The sequence below is a fragment of the Lactuca virosa genome, chromosome 1 (genome assembly GCF_052849685.1).
Source record: "Lactuca virosa cultivar CGN04683 chromosome 1, Lactuca_virosa_CGN04683_v6, whole genome shotgun sequence".
NCBI lineage: Eukaryota > Viridiplantae > Streptophyta > Magnoliopsida > Asterales > Asteraceae > Lactuca > Lactuca virosa.
This window is the reverse complement of record NC_136426.1, coordinates 46977337-46993958: the sequence shown is the minus strand read 5'-3', so window position 1 is coordinate 46993958 and position 16622 is coordinate 46977337. Positions and strand designations below refer to the sequence as shown.

The 16622-nt window shown below is 34.1% G+C and overlaps 1 protein-coding gene across 1 annotated transcript; it reads left to right on the top strand.

Annotated features, from left to right (window-relative positions):
• The first annotated feature begins 1299 nt into the window (after window positions 1-1299).
• Window positions 1300-4398, top strand: TIC40 (hydroxyproline-rich glycoprotein family protein). The gene is made up of 13 exons (XM_079055433.1): window positions 1300-1739; window positions 1838-1952; window positions 2047-2104; window positions 2202-2219; window positions 2302-2614; window positions 2684-2790; window positions 2868-3010; window positions 3097-3137; window positions 3228-3273; window positions 3538-3632; window positions 3729-3832; window positions 3922-3969; window positions 4091-4398. The coding sequence occupies exons 1-13, from the start codon at window positions 1529-1531 to the stop codon at window positions 4148-4150; spliced, it is 1359 nt and encodes a 452-aa protein (XP_078911559.1). The 5' UTR covers window positions 1300-1528; the 3' UTR covers window positions 4151-4398.
• The last annotated feature ends 12224 nt before the right edge of the window (window positions 4399-16622 follow it).

The window sequence follows — 16622 nt, the reverse complement described above, 5'->3', positions numbered from 1 at the left end:
ATGTTTTGGTTGAATTAAAAACAACATTTTATCTAGTATTTGTAGGATGTTATAGTTTCCATCTATGGTAATGGCTATGAACATTATGCATAAGTATCACCCTTTCAAGGGGATAACTTATGAAGATCCACGATAACCTGTAGTTAAGAATGTCAGAATCTATAAAATTTTAGACCATCAATTATTACAATATGCGATGTATTACAAATGTATCTTACAATGCATCCTAGAGTGACAAAGAAGAACTCAAAATGGCCATTCACATATGTGTCTTAAAATATATTATAAATGTATCTCACAACATATCTTAAAATGGGTTGGTGTGTGGGTGTGGGGTGGGTTTAGGTGTACAGATGCTTGTGAGGTGAAGGTGGTGTGTTTTTTTGTGTGTGTGTGGAGGTAGATACGAGTGGGTGAATGTGTGTGAGAGAGATGATGATAATATGTTTTTATTTTGAGTAAAATAAAGATGAAATAAAAACATATTTTTTTCTTTTTGATAAAATGGAAATGAAATTTTAAAACTTTTCCCTTTAAGAAAAAACTAGTAAAAATCATCGCACTACGTTGCGGGTTTGAAACAGTTTAATATGTTGGAAAATTGTAAGATGCAAGTTTTATGACTGATGATTCCTTTTTTTTTTTGTTAATTATTGGTTGTTTTCTAATTTTTTCTTCTACACACAATGAGGTAAAAAAAAGGAAAGAGGTGGATGGCTCAGACATGAGGTTGGAAGTTATCAAATGTTGGAGCAAAAAGGCAACACAGATAAATTTAGTATTCATTAGAGACTAAAAACATCAAAGTGAGCAAAGAAGTGTGGCAAAAATCGTTTTCTAATTTTTTTCTTCTACACATAATGAGGTCAAAAAAGGGAAATAATCAGATGACTCACCCAGAAGGTCAGAAGTTATCAACTCTTATGACAAAAGGACAAAAAAGAAAATTTTATTATTCATAATTGGTCTTAAGAACTAAAAGTCTCATGAGAAAAAATATGACAAAAGTTTAAAACATAAAGTTACTGCTGGGAATTAATTATATATATAATGAAATCAATTTTTTTAATGTATATTTTAATAAAATTTAGAGAATTCGGATTCTTTTTATTTTATTTTGACAACTAAAAGCAATTTTATTGGAACTTCATTCAAATTCCTTTGAAACTTTTTTCGAAATCCATGAACCAAAATGATATTAAGATTATAAATATATAAAAATAAAATTAATTTAGTTAAATTTGTGTAAAAAAAAAAAAAAAAAAATAGAAAAAGAAAAAGAAAGCAAGAAACCCTGAGGGAAGAGTTTGTCGTCTCATTGAGATTAAACATGATGAGGTTGTTGAGTTTGGAGATGTCGCCGATATAGAGAAGTAGAGAAGAAGCAGGCCCCTTCTTCAATCCTCCTCCCGCTTCTTCACACCCAATAGCAACTGCAAAATCACCCTACTTTACACCCAGAAAAGGTCAAAGATAACTCCAATTCCTTATAACCCTTTATTGTGTAGTCTTTACGGAGCTTCGATTGATGGATAATATAGCCGTTTACGCTTCTTCTCAAAAGCTAGTACTAGGTTCTACTGCAAACCCTCGAACTAATGGTGTAATATCCAATAAACCCTTGTTTTGCTCGTTCAAAATCCCAAAGAGAAGCGGCCTGCTCTCCAAATCCAAAACTTCAATCGCCGCCGTGTCTCAGCCGCAGGGCTCAACCCCACGAACAATTAATAAATCAAATGGTAATTCTTTGCATTTCATCCTTTTAATTCAGTTTTTTTTGCTATCTACTTCCTTTGAGTTATGGTTTGAATCTAAATGAGTTCACATGTATATATAGAACTAGAGAGGCTTGGGAAAGATTGCTTTGCTCGAATTTCTTCTTCAAGCAATCAACACACTTCTTCAGTTGGTGCAACCCCACAAATTGCAGTGCCACCCCCATCTTCGCAAGTGTAAATAAGCATCATCTTACGTTCCCTAATTTCATTCAATTCTTGATTTTATACAATGTAAACATGACCTTTTAAGGTTTGCTTGTGTTTGCAGAGGCTCTCCTCTCTTTTGGGTAGGAGTTGGTGTTGCTTTCTCAGCAGTTTTTTCATGGGTAAGTATGATAATACATTCGTTGCACTTTCTTCAAGAACGATTTGTTTCTTATGAGTCATTTCTATGTTTGACTTTTTACAATTCATGAATGACAGGCCGCTTCGTACTTAAAGGTAAAGTTCTTAATACAGACAACACTTTATCCAGACAGACAGCAAACATGGAGTAAGCTTTTTGATATGTTCCTAATTTCAGAAATATGCCATGCAACAAGCTTTCAAGACCATGATGGGACAAATGGACACACAAAATAACCAATTTGCCAATTCCGGCTTTTCTCCGGCATCCCCGTTTCCATTCCCGACTCCACCAATGTCAGGCTCAACCGCCTCTTCACCGGGATCACCTTTTCCGTTTCCGACACCATCACCACCATCAGCCGCCTCATCTGGACCTGCTTCCCAGCGAACAGTGACTGTAGATGTGCCTCCTACTAAAACAGAGGCACCACCTGCAGCCACAAACTCCATAGATGAATTTGAAGCACCAAAGGAGCCAAAGAAGTCCGGTATGTAATGACACTTTTGACCCTTTGTAATTCTACTTTTGCAAGAATTTATAATTCAAATGTTATCAGCTTTTGTTGATGTGTCGCCTGAGGAAACATTGAAAACAAACCCGTTTGAAAACTTCAAAGAATCTAAAGAGACTGAATCCCCGAAAGATTCTCAGTCTGCAACCCAAGTAAGAATTTGAATGTGAAATATGATTCATTTTAATATCTGAATAGATATATAAAATGATTTGGTTGATGAAATTAGGGTTCCCAAAATGGATCTGCTTCCAACCCGATGAATAATCCGTTTTCTGGAGCTTCGTCTATTGGTACAACAGGTCCTGTTATGTCTGTTGAAGCTTTGGAGAAGATGATGGAGGATCCAACTGTACAAAAAATGGTCTACCCGTAAGTTTTCGATTTTCCAGTTTTTCAACTTTATGTTTTGATTGGTGAATAAAGTTGTTCATAAGTTTTAATTTTGTTTCTTCCAGTTATCTTCCAGAAGAAATGAGGAACCCTACTTCCTTCAAATGTCAGTTATTGTTCAAATTAAGTTTTATGATTTTGTACATATATATGTCAACCTTGCTAATACGCTTTTTATTTTTATTTTTTAAAACAGGGATGCTTCAAAACCCGCAATATCGTCAACAACTGCAGGATATGTTGTACGTTTTTTGTTTTAATTTCATCTTTTTCCATTCTAATATTACTTGAGAATAATCTTTACTTTACAACTTAAATTTTCCATTTGGCTCTTATCAAGTCAGATCTTGAGTTTTTTACAGCTGCTTTATAAACGGTCAAAAAGCTTGATTATTTAATAACTACACAAAATAGTTGAGATAAAATGGTGAAAGAACAAGTGTTTTTTTTTAATGCAAGTTGTGAGTTGTATTTTCCCTCATCCAATCAATTGTTTTATTTTGCAGGAATAGCATGGGGGGAAGTCCTGAATGGGACAACCGTATGATGGACTCTTTGAAAAATTTTGATATTAGTAGTCCCGAAGTCAAGGAGCAATTTGGTAAGATTTGATGAAATCAAACAACTTTGTAAAATATCTTTATACTCCCTACCAATATAAATGTATGTGTTTACTTATATCTTTTTTTTGTTAAAGATCAAATTGGGCTTACCCCTGAAGAAGTTATTTCCAAAATCATGGCTAATCCCGAGGTTGCCATGGCATTTCAAAACCCAAGAGTTCAAGCAGCAATCATGGATGTATGTTTTTTTATCCTTCTTTTTCTTTTTGCACTTTAGGGCCACTTATTAACTTTTATAAAGAGATAACACGACTGTTATATTTGCAGTGTTCTCAAAACCCTATGAGCATTATCAAGTACCAAAATGACAAGGAGGTAAGCCAAAAAAATACTTCCATGAAACAAAATAGTTTTTTATCCAGATTAACAAATATGAGTTAATTAAAAAGCTAATGAATGAAATGAAGCTAACAGATGTGGTGTTTGAATGATTCAGGTTATGGATGTGTTCAATAAGATATCAGAGCTGTTTCCAGGGGTGACTGGTGCACCCTGATGATGATCATCATATTTTGAGTTATTTACTACAGAAGTTTAAGTCTGTTTTTGGGAGTGAGTGAATTTAGAGCTACAGAAGCAAGCAAATTAATCATCTGTTGCAATCCGTTAGCTATAATAGTTGAGTGAGTGCATGAGTTAGGACTGGTGGCTGTAACAGCTAGGAGACTACAATTCAGTGACTGTATGATTTGACTCCAGACTCTTTTGAGTTTACTAAATCTGGTGTCTTAAGTCTTAACTTAAGTTCTTGGTGTTTGAGTATTTAAGATACTAGTGTTCTGTTGAAAATATACTCTGCTAATTAATAGTGTACCGATGCTTTTTGGTATCAGGTGGACATGGGCAGGATAAAATCCTAAATGGGAAACTGGTTTTTAAAAAGTCTGGTTTGGATATAACCGGATTTGGGCCAGAAATATTTGATCCGATATGGCCAGATTAGAACTGGATATTCGGAGTATCATGGTTTTGTGAATCCTTTTGCATACTAAATTTAACTTCCGACAAAATACAGACTTGCTTTATATATATACATGTTGCGGATAAATTATGAAATCAGAAATAATATGACCTTAAAAGCAATAGTAAGAAGCTAACAATGAAAAAAATTGTGTTTTTTTAATCAGAATAAAGTCAATTTGATAGTTTTATATCTAATATTACATACATGACAGCCACATATTCACTTTTCTTTTATATATATATATATATATATATATATATATATATATATATATATATATATATATATATATATATATCAGGAAAATAGAAAAAGAACAAAAAAAAAACAATAACAATAATAATAACATAAAACAAAACTAGAAAATGAAATACGACTTTTATTAGTTGGCTAACCTATGGTTTTTGATTGTTTAATCCGATAATTATAAAACAAAGTATAATTTTGTTGTTGATGTCATTCAAGTAATCTTTTAAACAAATGCATACTTCCATTGATTCGGATGTGAGTATTGACCTTTGTACTGATATTACATATAACAACTAAGAGAAGCGAAGTCTGAAGCTATTGTTGAGGATTTGACAACTAATATGACGGCTGGAATCAGAAATTGTGGTTCCTTCCGGCCAAATATATGTGTTTTTAAATTCTTAAATATTCACGTGGGATAAAAAGTTTGATGTTATAATTTCAATTCGCTACTTGAGTTAAAGTTTGTTGAAGTTACTAACTTCCTCTTTTGAAGTATTAAAGTTGGATATTAACATCATGGTCATGGTTACTACCGTTGTGGCGTTGTCCATATCAAAAAACTCATTTATTGGATTACTTTGTTGATCATATTTGTTTGAATAAATTTTAAATAGCTTTTGGATAATTTCGTTGAAATTACTAACTTTTTCAGATAAAATTTGGTTCTTTTTCGGCTAAACCTAAGTTGTTGGCTACATTTTCAATTAAAATTTATATGCACCAAACATTTATAGTAAACAATTGAATTTTGTTAAAGAAAACGATTACAAAGAATTAATTGGGCTTTGAAGCCAAAAGACCCACTTTACATTCACTTTACGATTCATATAACCATATGAACAAGTAATCAACAATAAAATCAAAGATATTTTACAGTGTACATTTTTTCTTGAAAACTGTGGTATTATGGAAACGCCAAAGCACCACCAAGTTGTCATCACAATAGATTTTATTGTCATTTTCTTGACCTTGGACATCTGTCAAGAGTCCACCTACCAAAGTAATTTTGTGATGTTATTATACCTCAAAAAAAATCCTATCCAACCCACTCGGAGATCGCATTCAAAGTTCTCGCAACTACTCCACACTCAACAACAAATGATGTAACGTCTCAGACTGCATGTAGCACAAAGGATGCAAAACCAAAGGCACATCAATGCCCTTCGGAACCAAGTTCAGCCTATTTGGAAGTCAATTCAACAAAACACACCGTAGAAAAATGTTAACTATCCTTGGGCCAAATAGACTCCATCTAGTAACCTCATTACCATCCAGTAACAAGGACTCATCAATGTACTTTCTCGAAACATTTACCGTAAACTCTCTATTGTCGCCCAAGTCCCAAACCCAACACACAAGCAAAAGCCATATTTAACCCCCCAAAAAAAAATCGTTCTTTTGGATAATCATATTAAATACATGGCATCATGCAACTCGTATTCATTTAATATTTTGTAATAAAATAACTTTTACTGAGAACTAACCAAGTAGTAGGTGATAAACACTTGTTAAATAAGTTGTTGCTTCTTTTAAAAATGATTAGTTTTTTATTCATCAATAGTTTAATAGTTTAATTAGAAAAAATATATATAAAAAAGAGGGATTTTATTTGCAATTAAGCATATTTGAATTATGTTGATAATTATCTATTTAGTTAATAATAATTATGTCATTATTCAAATTAGTTGTTGGTCATCAAGTAAGATTAGGGTTGGCCTATATAAGGCATCCCTTTTACGCTTCTCTCTAAGCCTCTTCTTACCGAACTGTCTTCGGCCCCGTTTGATACGCATCTTTCCAGGTCCAAAAAGATCTTTCTGGCTGAATGGACCGAAAAGACTGTTTGATTTGCACAAAAGAAGGGGTCTTTCCCGGTAAGATATGTCTTTCCCAGAAAGCCCCAAAATCATATATTTCTGGCTGAATGGGCTGGAAAGACAATTATACACCAAACTCCGCCTCTTTTTTTCTTTATTGGATTATTAATTTTTTTAAATAACTTTTTTTAAATTTATTTTTTATTGAATTATTAATTTTTTTCATCATTCATCACAGTCAATCAGATGTACAATCAAACAGCATGGTTTCTTTCCCAGTCAGAAAACTTTACCAGACATCACTTTCTCAGACAGAAACTATCAAACGAGACCTTCCTCTCATTTCCCTCTTGTTGAGCCGGGAACACACAAACCCTTATTGGATTTTGATTTGCTTGGTCATCAAGAAACGACACATTGATATTATTTTCTAGTAGTTGACATTGGCACGAAGAGAAAACAAAAACTACATTAGTGTAGATTGCTACATTGTGGGTGTGAAAATGATAAATGAATTCTACTTTGGATTCTTAAGAATATCCAAGACAAGGTACACTCGTAGATTGTAATTCAATGAGCATGGATCCATGATGTTATGTGATGATCAACATTGTTTTAAATTGTAACGTCCCAAATTTAAAATAAAAAAATTCTTTTTAAAATATAAGTGATCAACTCAAAAATCATTTGCATAAAAAGTATTATAGTTACAAAATAGTTTCAAACACCAAATATCAAGTTAAAAACATAAACTAGAGTTTGCGGAAGTCCAAATTAAACATAGCAATCCTGATGCACGTACAGTCAAACCGCTCCCTTCCCTTTTGTCATTGGAACAACATGAAAAACATTTAACTTACATAAACACAAATCTTAGTGAGTTTCCCAATACACAACACATTCCATTAAACATACAATGAATAACAACCATAAGCTCACAACAAATCGTAGTTACACAAAATAGTTGGATTTCAATTACATTAGATAAATTTGACCACTTCGTCGTTTATATAGTCTTTTGTTCCATCAATAAGACATAAGCTTGTGAGGATGTCATTTTAAGAATGAAAATGAAAGAAAGAATTTTAGAATCAAGAATACGAGATTACGGAAAACATCGAGTTTTGAAAATAAAAAGTGTTTTAGCGATGTGTTGAAACCAATACAACCAACACTAGTTTAGATCAAGTCTAGATTAAAATTGTCACTTTGGTCTTCCAATGACTAGAAAAAGCTATAAATTTGTCTATACAAAATAATCGTTTCTCATTTGAAAAATCAAATAAAAACCGGTGAAAAAAACCCGATATCATATTTTTGTTGGAAAAATTGCCTCTATCTGAAAGATCGAATAAACCCGATTCAGATATTTGGTATATGATTTTTTAATAACCGTTTAAGGTTGAATACAAAATTTTTAGACATGTCGGTGTGCCTTGTACTGCATGCCGCGGTAGTCTGTGGTATGCGGGAAACACCCTACCGACTCCGATTTATAAAATGTGGTGTCCTTGCCGCACGTCACACGTTCACCACACCACTTTTATTTTTCTTCTTTTGAGCGTTGGAATCGAGTCGTTGGACAATTTTGGATTTTTTGGTTTAAATTTCCTATAGATTAACATCCATTTTTCATTTTAAAATCACCAACAAACACAAAACTATCTTTATACTTTACAAAAAAATTATTTCAAAATGTCTTCTTCTTTGTCCACTTCGTCCGATACATTGGCGTTGTGGGAAACGCGGTTTATCTGAGACGTCAGGCGCACACCACTTGCTTATTTGCAAGAAAATGAATGCGAAAGTCGCGCCCAAAAACAAGAAATCCTCCTTTACGGAGAAATCAACAAGCCGGGCACAACCAACGTGTGAACGACTACATTGCCGATGATGTAGTGTACGCGGAAAAATTCAGGCGTCGGTTCCGGACGAGTAAGGTATTATTTCTACGCATTGTTGATGATATACAAAATCGATTTCCATATTTTTAGCATCGGGTTGATGGAAGAGGTAAACAAAGTTTCTCTACAATTCAAAAATGTACAACTGCAATTCGTCAACTAGCATTCGGCATGAGACCAGACTCATGGGATGAGTATTTGAGGATGTCACAACAAACGACACGAGATTGTGTATACAAGTTTGCTAAAGTTGTGATTATTCTCTAGCGTGGTTGCTATTTACACAAGCCTACAATTAGCGACACCCACAAACTATATGCAACACATGAAAACAAGCATGGGTTCCCTGGAATGCTTGGTAGTATTGATTGTATGCATTGGGGGTGGTCAATGTGCCCCTAATGCATGGCTCGATCAGTTTATGTGAGGTGATCAAAAGTAGCTGACAATAATTTTAGAAGCAGTGACGTCGTATGATCTTTGCGTATGGCATGCATTTTTTGGTCCATCATGTGCCAACAACAACATCAATATTCTAGAATCTAGATCAATCGCTGATATTCAACGACATCTAACTTGAGAAATCGTATGATGTGTTGTGTCAAGAAAATGGGACATCATACAAGTGTGGGTATTACCTTACTGATGGAATATATCATGAGTTAGCAATATTTGTGAAATCATTTTCATGTCCAAATGATGACAATAGATTAAAGTTTAAGGCGACACAAGAATCTGCTAAGAAGGATATCGAACACGCGTTTGGTGTCCTTAAGAGACGTTGGCAGATAGTTGCAGTACCGACATGATCTATGGAGCGCGGACGAATAAGTAGCCTGATGTACTCATGTATCAAATTGCATAATGTGGTTTTAGAGGATGAGGGGAAGGCAATTTGCCGCTACAATGAAAATGAGAATATGCCAAATGTCGAAGGAGTTGGTATTGGTTCAGAGGCATATATGGTGAACAAAAGGGAAGTATACGACCGGGTTGGACACCACAAATACACCAATCCACCACCACACAGATCTGGATCTCGTTTGCAAACACCACCGCCACCATCACTGCCATCAAATGCCGATACCACTTCCATTAAACACTACCACTACCAAAACAAACCAGAATGAAAATTAGAAACAAAGCTACATCAAGGGTTTTAGATCCTAAAAGCACGATCGGGTGTTTAGTGGTTTCAAATCGATGGTGTTGACGGATGGCGTCGGTGGTGTTAGCACAAAGTAGGTGGCAACGGCCTTCTACTTAAGCATCCCCGACTTTGTAGATCAAGAAACCGGAGAAACAACTACGCCGGAGTAGGGAATTAATAGTGGGTGGTGGTGGTGACCTTTCACTTTCATAGAGAGGAAGACAGAGTAGAGAAGACCACCACCACCCTTAACCCTTACAGATGAAGTAGATGGCGGTGACGATGGTTTCCGGCAGGAAGAGAGAGGCGTTGATCTGCACCATATGACACCGCTAGAAGCCTCTGACAACCAATACCATCACATTCACCATCGTCGGAAGGAGATCTGGTTCATTTGTAACACTCGATTTCCAGGTATTTTACATTTTGATCCTTGGTATGAGAATTGTTTGCAAATTGGTCACAAATGGCATTTAAATGAAAAGTGGGGGTTGTGTGAGTACGCTGGGCGTACGTGGTCATGGGTCAAACCTTAATTTTTAGGGTTTGGACACTATTTAAGCAACCTTATGCCCCAAGGTTCTCTCATTACCAGCCTCCATTTTTCCTTTAAGCACCATCTCGAAACCCTAACGCATTTCTAGAGAGAGTTGATCCTTATATGTGTTTTGGTGTATCTTGAAGAAGAAGAAGCTTGGTGAAGGAGCATTGATCAAGTAAGAGCTTCTAGATCCATGGTCTATCCATCCTTTTCAGCTTAATAGAGGTATAAAGTCTTGACCTTGGTTATTCTATGCTTAGATCTAGGACTAGTTGAGTTTTGAGCACATTTTAGTCCCACGAGTGAGTTCTTGTGAGTAAATGTTACTCCAGAAGATTCGAGTTGTCCCTTTTGATGCTTCTGAGGTTCCTAGTTCATAAAGTGTGCATCTTGGTGGTTGTAGATCAACCATGCATGAGTTAATGATCATTTGATGGAAGTAGAATGCCAAATCTTGGATTTGAGTCTCTTTGATCCATACAAAGGCATCAAGTTGGTGACTTTATCGTTTAAGACATTCCCCTAGAGCTAGATCTGCAAAATGGACGTCTGGACTTAAAGCATTAAGTGCTTAATGACGTTTTGGCTAACTGGAACGTACGTCGGGCGTACGCAAACGTACACTGAGCGTACACGTCTGGGTTCCCGATTCTTTTGGCGCAATCTAGTACGCGGGGCGTACTGGTGGTACGCTAAGCGTACTCACCAAGAATCCTTTTTGGGTTTTAGGTTGTTTGGGCCATTATTGGACCTTATGCCTTTTTGGGCCATGGTGGACTCTAGGTCTCTCGGGGCTTGTTGGGCCTTAGGTCTTCTGGGCGTGGGCCATGGGTTGAGGGGCCCATTAACTAGTGTTTTACTATTTGTGATTTAGTACGTGGATTTTCCGGTTCAGCAGCTCAAGTGTTATTTGTTTATTATCAGATCGAGGCGAGTCTCCTTATAGTGTTTTAGCGGGTCGAAGGCACCAATGTCGGCCCATATATTATTGTTACTAGAATGCTAGCTGTCTGTGTGACTCTTGCATGTATTGTATGTGTTTGTATGTGTTTGTATGTATGTCGGGCGGGGCCTGATGAGTGTGTTGGGCGGAGCCCATCACATGTTACTGACAGATCTGTATCGGGCAGGACTTGATGGAGGTCGGGCAAGGCCTATTGTATTTATAGTATGTGGTAATTTGGGGGATACTCACTAAACTTTGTGCTTACGGTTTTCAATTTATGTTTCAGGTACTTCCGGTTCGAAGGGGAAGAGCTCGGGATGATCGCATTGCACACACCATGATTTTCTGCCTTATTTGACTCTCATGTATTTATGGATGATTGTTGACATACTTTGATTTCCTTTATGATTTTTATAAACATATTGGTTGATGGTTTTATTAATACAAAAAAATATTTATAAAGTTTGGGATGTTACATCATTAGTCACATCTCTTCTTCTCGTCGCCGCCATCTAATCCACCGAGAGGTCGGCCATCTACTCCCTCCATACTCCTCCCTCTTCGCCATCTGCCTGAATCGATTTTTTGAAATCATCCTTGTGATGTTGGTGCAGGCAGTCGATGCCATCATCGGTTTTGTTAAAGGGTCAGGAGACGAACGATGGTGTTTCTGGTGAGGTGGTGTTTCCGACGAGATAAAAGACGAACGGTGGTGATGGTGATTGTTTATAGTTTTTCTGATGAAGCTTCCAGTGGGATGGAGGGGTTCTGAGGCAGTGGTGATGTTCTTCAGATGAATTGAAATGACTCAGAGAAGTACATTTGTACATGAGAGTGTGGGGTGTAGGTTTTGGGTGTGTCCATTTTAGTTTATTTAATTATTTATATTCATTAATAATAATTAAATAATATTAAAAACTGAGAAAAATAACTCAAAGGACAATTTAGTATTTTTACCTGAGGGATGAAAAATGAAATAAAATCAAAACTTAACCTTTCAATAATTTGTTCTATCAAATATGATTTATGCACCTCTAGGCTCTTACCTTTAGGACGGGACAGAGGATGGGCAGCCGGTCTAGTTAAAGAAAAAAAAACACCAATAAAACCCGATCACAAACCGGTCCCTGTCCACCCCATAAAAGCTCAGCCCAATTGTGGACCATGCCCTCGATCGGTCCAAAAAACCTTTCAATAGTTTGTTTTCATCATGAATCATGATTATTGCAAAATTAAGAATTAAAACCAAAATCAATTAAACAATTGCGCTATAATATGACTTAAAGCTAATAACCGTTAAATAATTTTATATTATACACTTAAAATTTAGTTTGTTGCAACAACTCAGTACCTGCTTCTTCAATCTGATTATTTTTAAAGAAAATTTAAAAATCAAAATAAGAAACTTTGTAGTTTGAATGTATATCAAGATTAATCTTATAACTTAAAGAGATAATAATCAGTTTTCTAGTATTCAACTAAAGTGACTCTGAATAATACTGTACAATTCGTATGTAAGACGTTGTAAGAAAATAAATTTTCAATATGAAATCATCAAATATTAACTTTAATCAAATAATCAACTATTCGTTATACTGTTATTTTAAACACACAAATCCAACTTTTTATACGTAATATGCACGGTAAAAATGAGTATTATAATAAAAAGTTACAGTAATCAAAATCAAAAGTATAGAATATTCGAAACTTCAACCCATATGTTCTTTTTCTTCTTTGCTTTTTGTTTTTCTTAGTTTTTCCCAATTGACAAAGTCAAAATCAACAATATTGCTGGGTCATGTGAAAGGGTCGTGGTTCAAACTCACACGTTAATCTTCCTAATTTTGGACTTCTTGTATCCCCCCATGGACCATTTTCAAGTAGTGGATTTATATAATTTCTTTTACAATATTTCAAATTTCTTAATTTGATCAATGAGGCTATTAGTATTTACAAATTCTCCAACCGTCAATCTCATAAAACTTACTGTTTTTGTCGTATTATTTTTTCATTAACTTTTATCTAACAAATTTTTTTAATCAAATATCTCCTATTAACTTTTTTAAGAATCCGGATCAAATAAAAATGAATTTTTAGTAGGAAGGTAACAAAAATTTATATTCATATTTTTTTTATCAAACCGACAAAATAAATCATTAGATGAATTAAAAGTAAGATGATTCACAATAAATTTTTTCCAAAAAACATCTTCATAATTTATTTCTCAGTAAATTAAGCAAAAATTCATTTTTTATATCAATAGCAACAAAACCATTGCAAAAATAAATCATTACGATGTTTTTTCAGAATTTTTTTTGTGAATCATGACATTTTTTATTGATCTAATGATTCATTTTTTAATTCGCCAAAAATATATACATAAATTTTTTTTCTTACCTTCCGACCAAAATTTTCTTATTAGTGGATCTATATCCACCTTTTTTAAACTTTTTTTTTTTTAAAATTTAAGTAATTTTATCTTTTATATATTTTAAATGTTTTACTAAATCCCCTTATTATCATTTTTACTAACATGCGTTATATTTTTGGTATTTTTTAGGTAGTTTTTCCGAAAAAATTTGTTTGATATTTAGTATTATTTTACTAACACACGTCATCCATATTTATCCTTTTTATAGACATTTAATGCCAAAAATTAAAAGTAACAAAATAATTTTGCCAGGGTATTTTTTCCAAAACTATAAAAGGTAAAAAATTCTCACATATATAGTTATGTTATAGAAACACAAAAACCATAAAATATAATGTAACAATGATGTTTTATAATATTTGATATTTTTTTAATTTTTAGAGTTTTGATAAATTCTTTTAAATTATATAATTTTTTTATAAAATATATTCAATTTTTTATTAAACCAGTTGATTAACTTATAAAAAATTAATATCTAAATATATTCAGGTATAAAATAAAGTTTTATTAAATGTAAGGATCAAATGTGACAAAACATGAAAGAAATTAAAAGGTTGAGAAAAACAAGTTTTTTGAGTGACCTCTCCTAAAAACCTTGTTCTCCGATGGTAAAAAGATTTTCAATAGATTTAGAAAAAACTACTATTGGGATGCTCTTTATAATAGAAATGCTATGATAGGTCAAAAAGATAATATTTGAATATGGATCATTAGTTTAGGTTGGTTGGGTTGATCATTCTTTTGCAAATGGTAAAAAATGTTTGAACTGCAACTTCAAGCCCAAAATGTCCTGAAGATACACCAAAAATGGCTCACAAACTAAACATCGCAAATAGAAATAAGCATCTTGGCAACTTAACAATCTCTACAAATATAAACAAGCAAGTTAACTTGCATCAAAGTTTTGGAGCATGGCACAAATGAGTCACCAACTCTCCAATCCTCATCGGTGAGGTCATCAAGACTTGTACCCCTTATTTCTAAACTTATACGCTTTGTAAACCACTTGAGTAGTGGCCGGTGAAACATTTTAGGGGATATGGATGATATTTCATCTACCTGAGTTTTAATCCGGTTGTTGCTATTTGCTCCTGTGGCCATGAAGGTTCATTTGGTGTGACTTCAGGACATGATATATAACTTCATGTTCGCATGTGGCATTAGTCATGGTGCGTGTAAGCTAGCCCGTGCATACTCATTAGGGAAACCCTTTTTTACTTTAAAAAAAAACTTATACCCTCACTATCAAAACTACTTTTGAGCTTCAATTACTACGATTTTACCCATTTTGATTGTTAGAGATAAACATATAAGTCAATTCGAATTGTTCATTCGTAGTTCGAAATTGTCACCTCGAGTTAGTACATAATTGCAGATGGGTTAAAGTTGGTTTGTACATTTAAAATTGACTAACCAAATTAGAATGCATCTGGTCATTCTCAATTTTCAATTATTTGTTCGATTATTAATTGTTGGTGATTTTAGTGTTCCCTGACATTTTGTGTAATTAGAACTGACACGTGAGCTAAGGGGCTTATTATTTATACTCTATATTACATGTTCGGTGAATGTGGAGTGCATGCATGTATAAGATCGAATTATAAGCCGGCACGACAGAATGACGTGGGTTAAGGGGGTCGTGCCCCCTTGTAGGGTCCTAGGGGCAGAGCCCCTAGTGGGGCTTGGGGCAGCACCCCAAAAGGTCTTCAGAAATTTGAATTAGTTTCTTTAAGGAAAAACCGAATTCTAGTGAGTGATTATGGTCAAATTAACAAATCTCATCAATTTTGGAAACCATTGATTATGCCATTAAATTCGAGATTTTTCTAACTAATTTAGAAGATTAAACCCTAATTTTTCATGCATATATACGTTCCTCTTTTGACCCGTATAAAAAACCTTCTTTTCAACTCTTCTTTTTTTCTAAATGAACACAGAACTATCTGACGATTTGGTTTGCGTTTCTGTGCCTAGGGGCGGACGCAGAAATACATACTAGGTGTTGCCGGTGCAAGAAAAATAGGTAAAAAAAATCAGAAAAAATTTCCACTACGTTCAGGGAAAGTAGGTGTTATCGATGCAACACCGGGCACCCTACAAGAACCTCACTGTCTGTGCCTAGATACACACGTGTTCTTTTGAATTATCCTAGACTGGATTTCCTGTAACCTAAACATTGAGTGTAAATATCAGTTCGGAAAGTAAACTTACACGATACATAAGGAATCCAGTTTTCCACCATCACCCGTATATTCCCCCAACATTAACTATTAATAAAAAATCTAAAACTTGTTTAGTAAGCTGATAAAATTTAGAAAACTTGTACATTAAAATCATTGTCATTGGTTCTTGGAACTTATATTTTTTATCTTGACATGTGATTCGTAATGACTTGTTCATTCCATAAGCAAAAACTCCTCAAAGGAGATATATATGTAGACTCTTTGTTCACATAAATTATCTATGTCACTTTATGTGTATGCTTCCTAGACATTAGTAAATTGACCTTGGACTCTGGAAAGGTTTTATATTAGTTTGATATATTCTCATCTACGTATATTCTAATATATTACTTATAAGAAATTAAATTACAATGGGCTTTGGATGCAAGATGTAACATCTAAATTAAAAAAAAACAATAATAAATAATAAATAAGTATTGATTTTGCTGTATCATAGCAAAATCCAATTGATAAAGTAATCAATTTGGTAAAAATATAGTCCAAGTGTGTAAAACTTCTGTGGTTTGGGAGTGGGACTTGAGAGTGTGCAAACATTGTCATAAGTTGTAGGTAAAAAGGGTGAATATTATGAGTTAAGTGGAAAATGCTTATTTATTTTAAATGTGTATTTGTTTTTATGTAGCAAAATAGATTTTTTACTGCTTTATGCAGCCATATTTAATTATATTGCTAATTTCTATATGCATAAATTGGTAACGTTTTTTGTAACACCTTCAAACG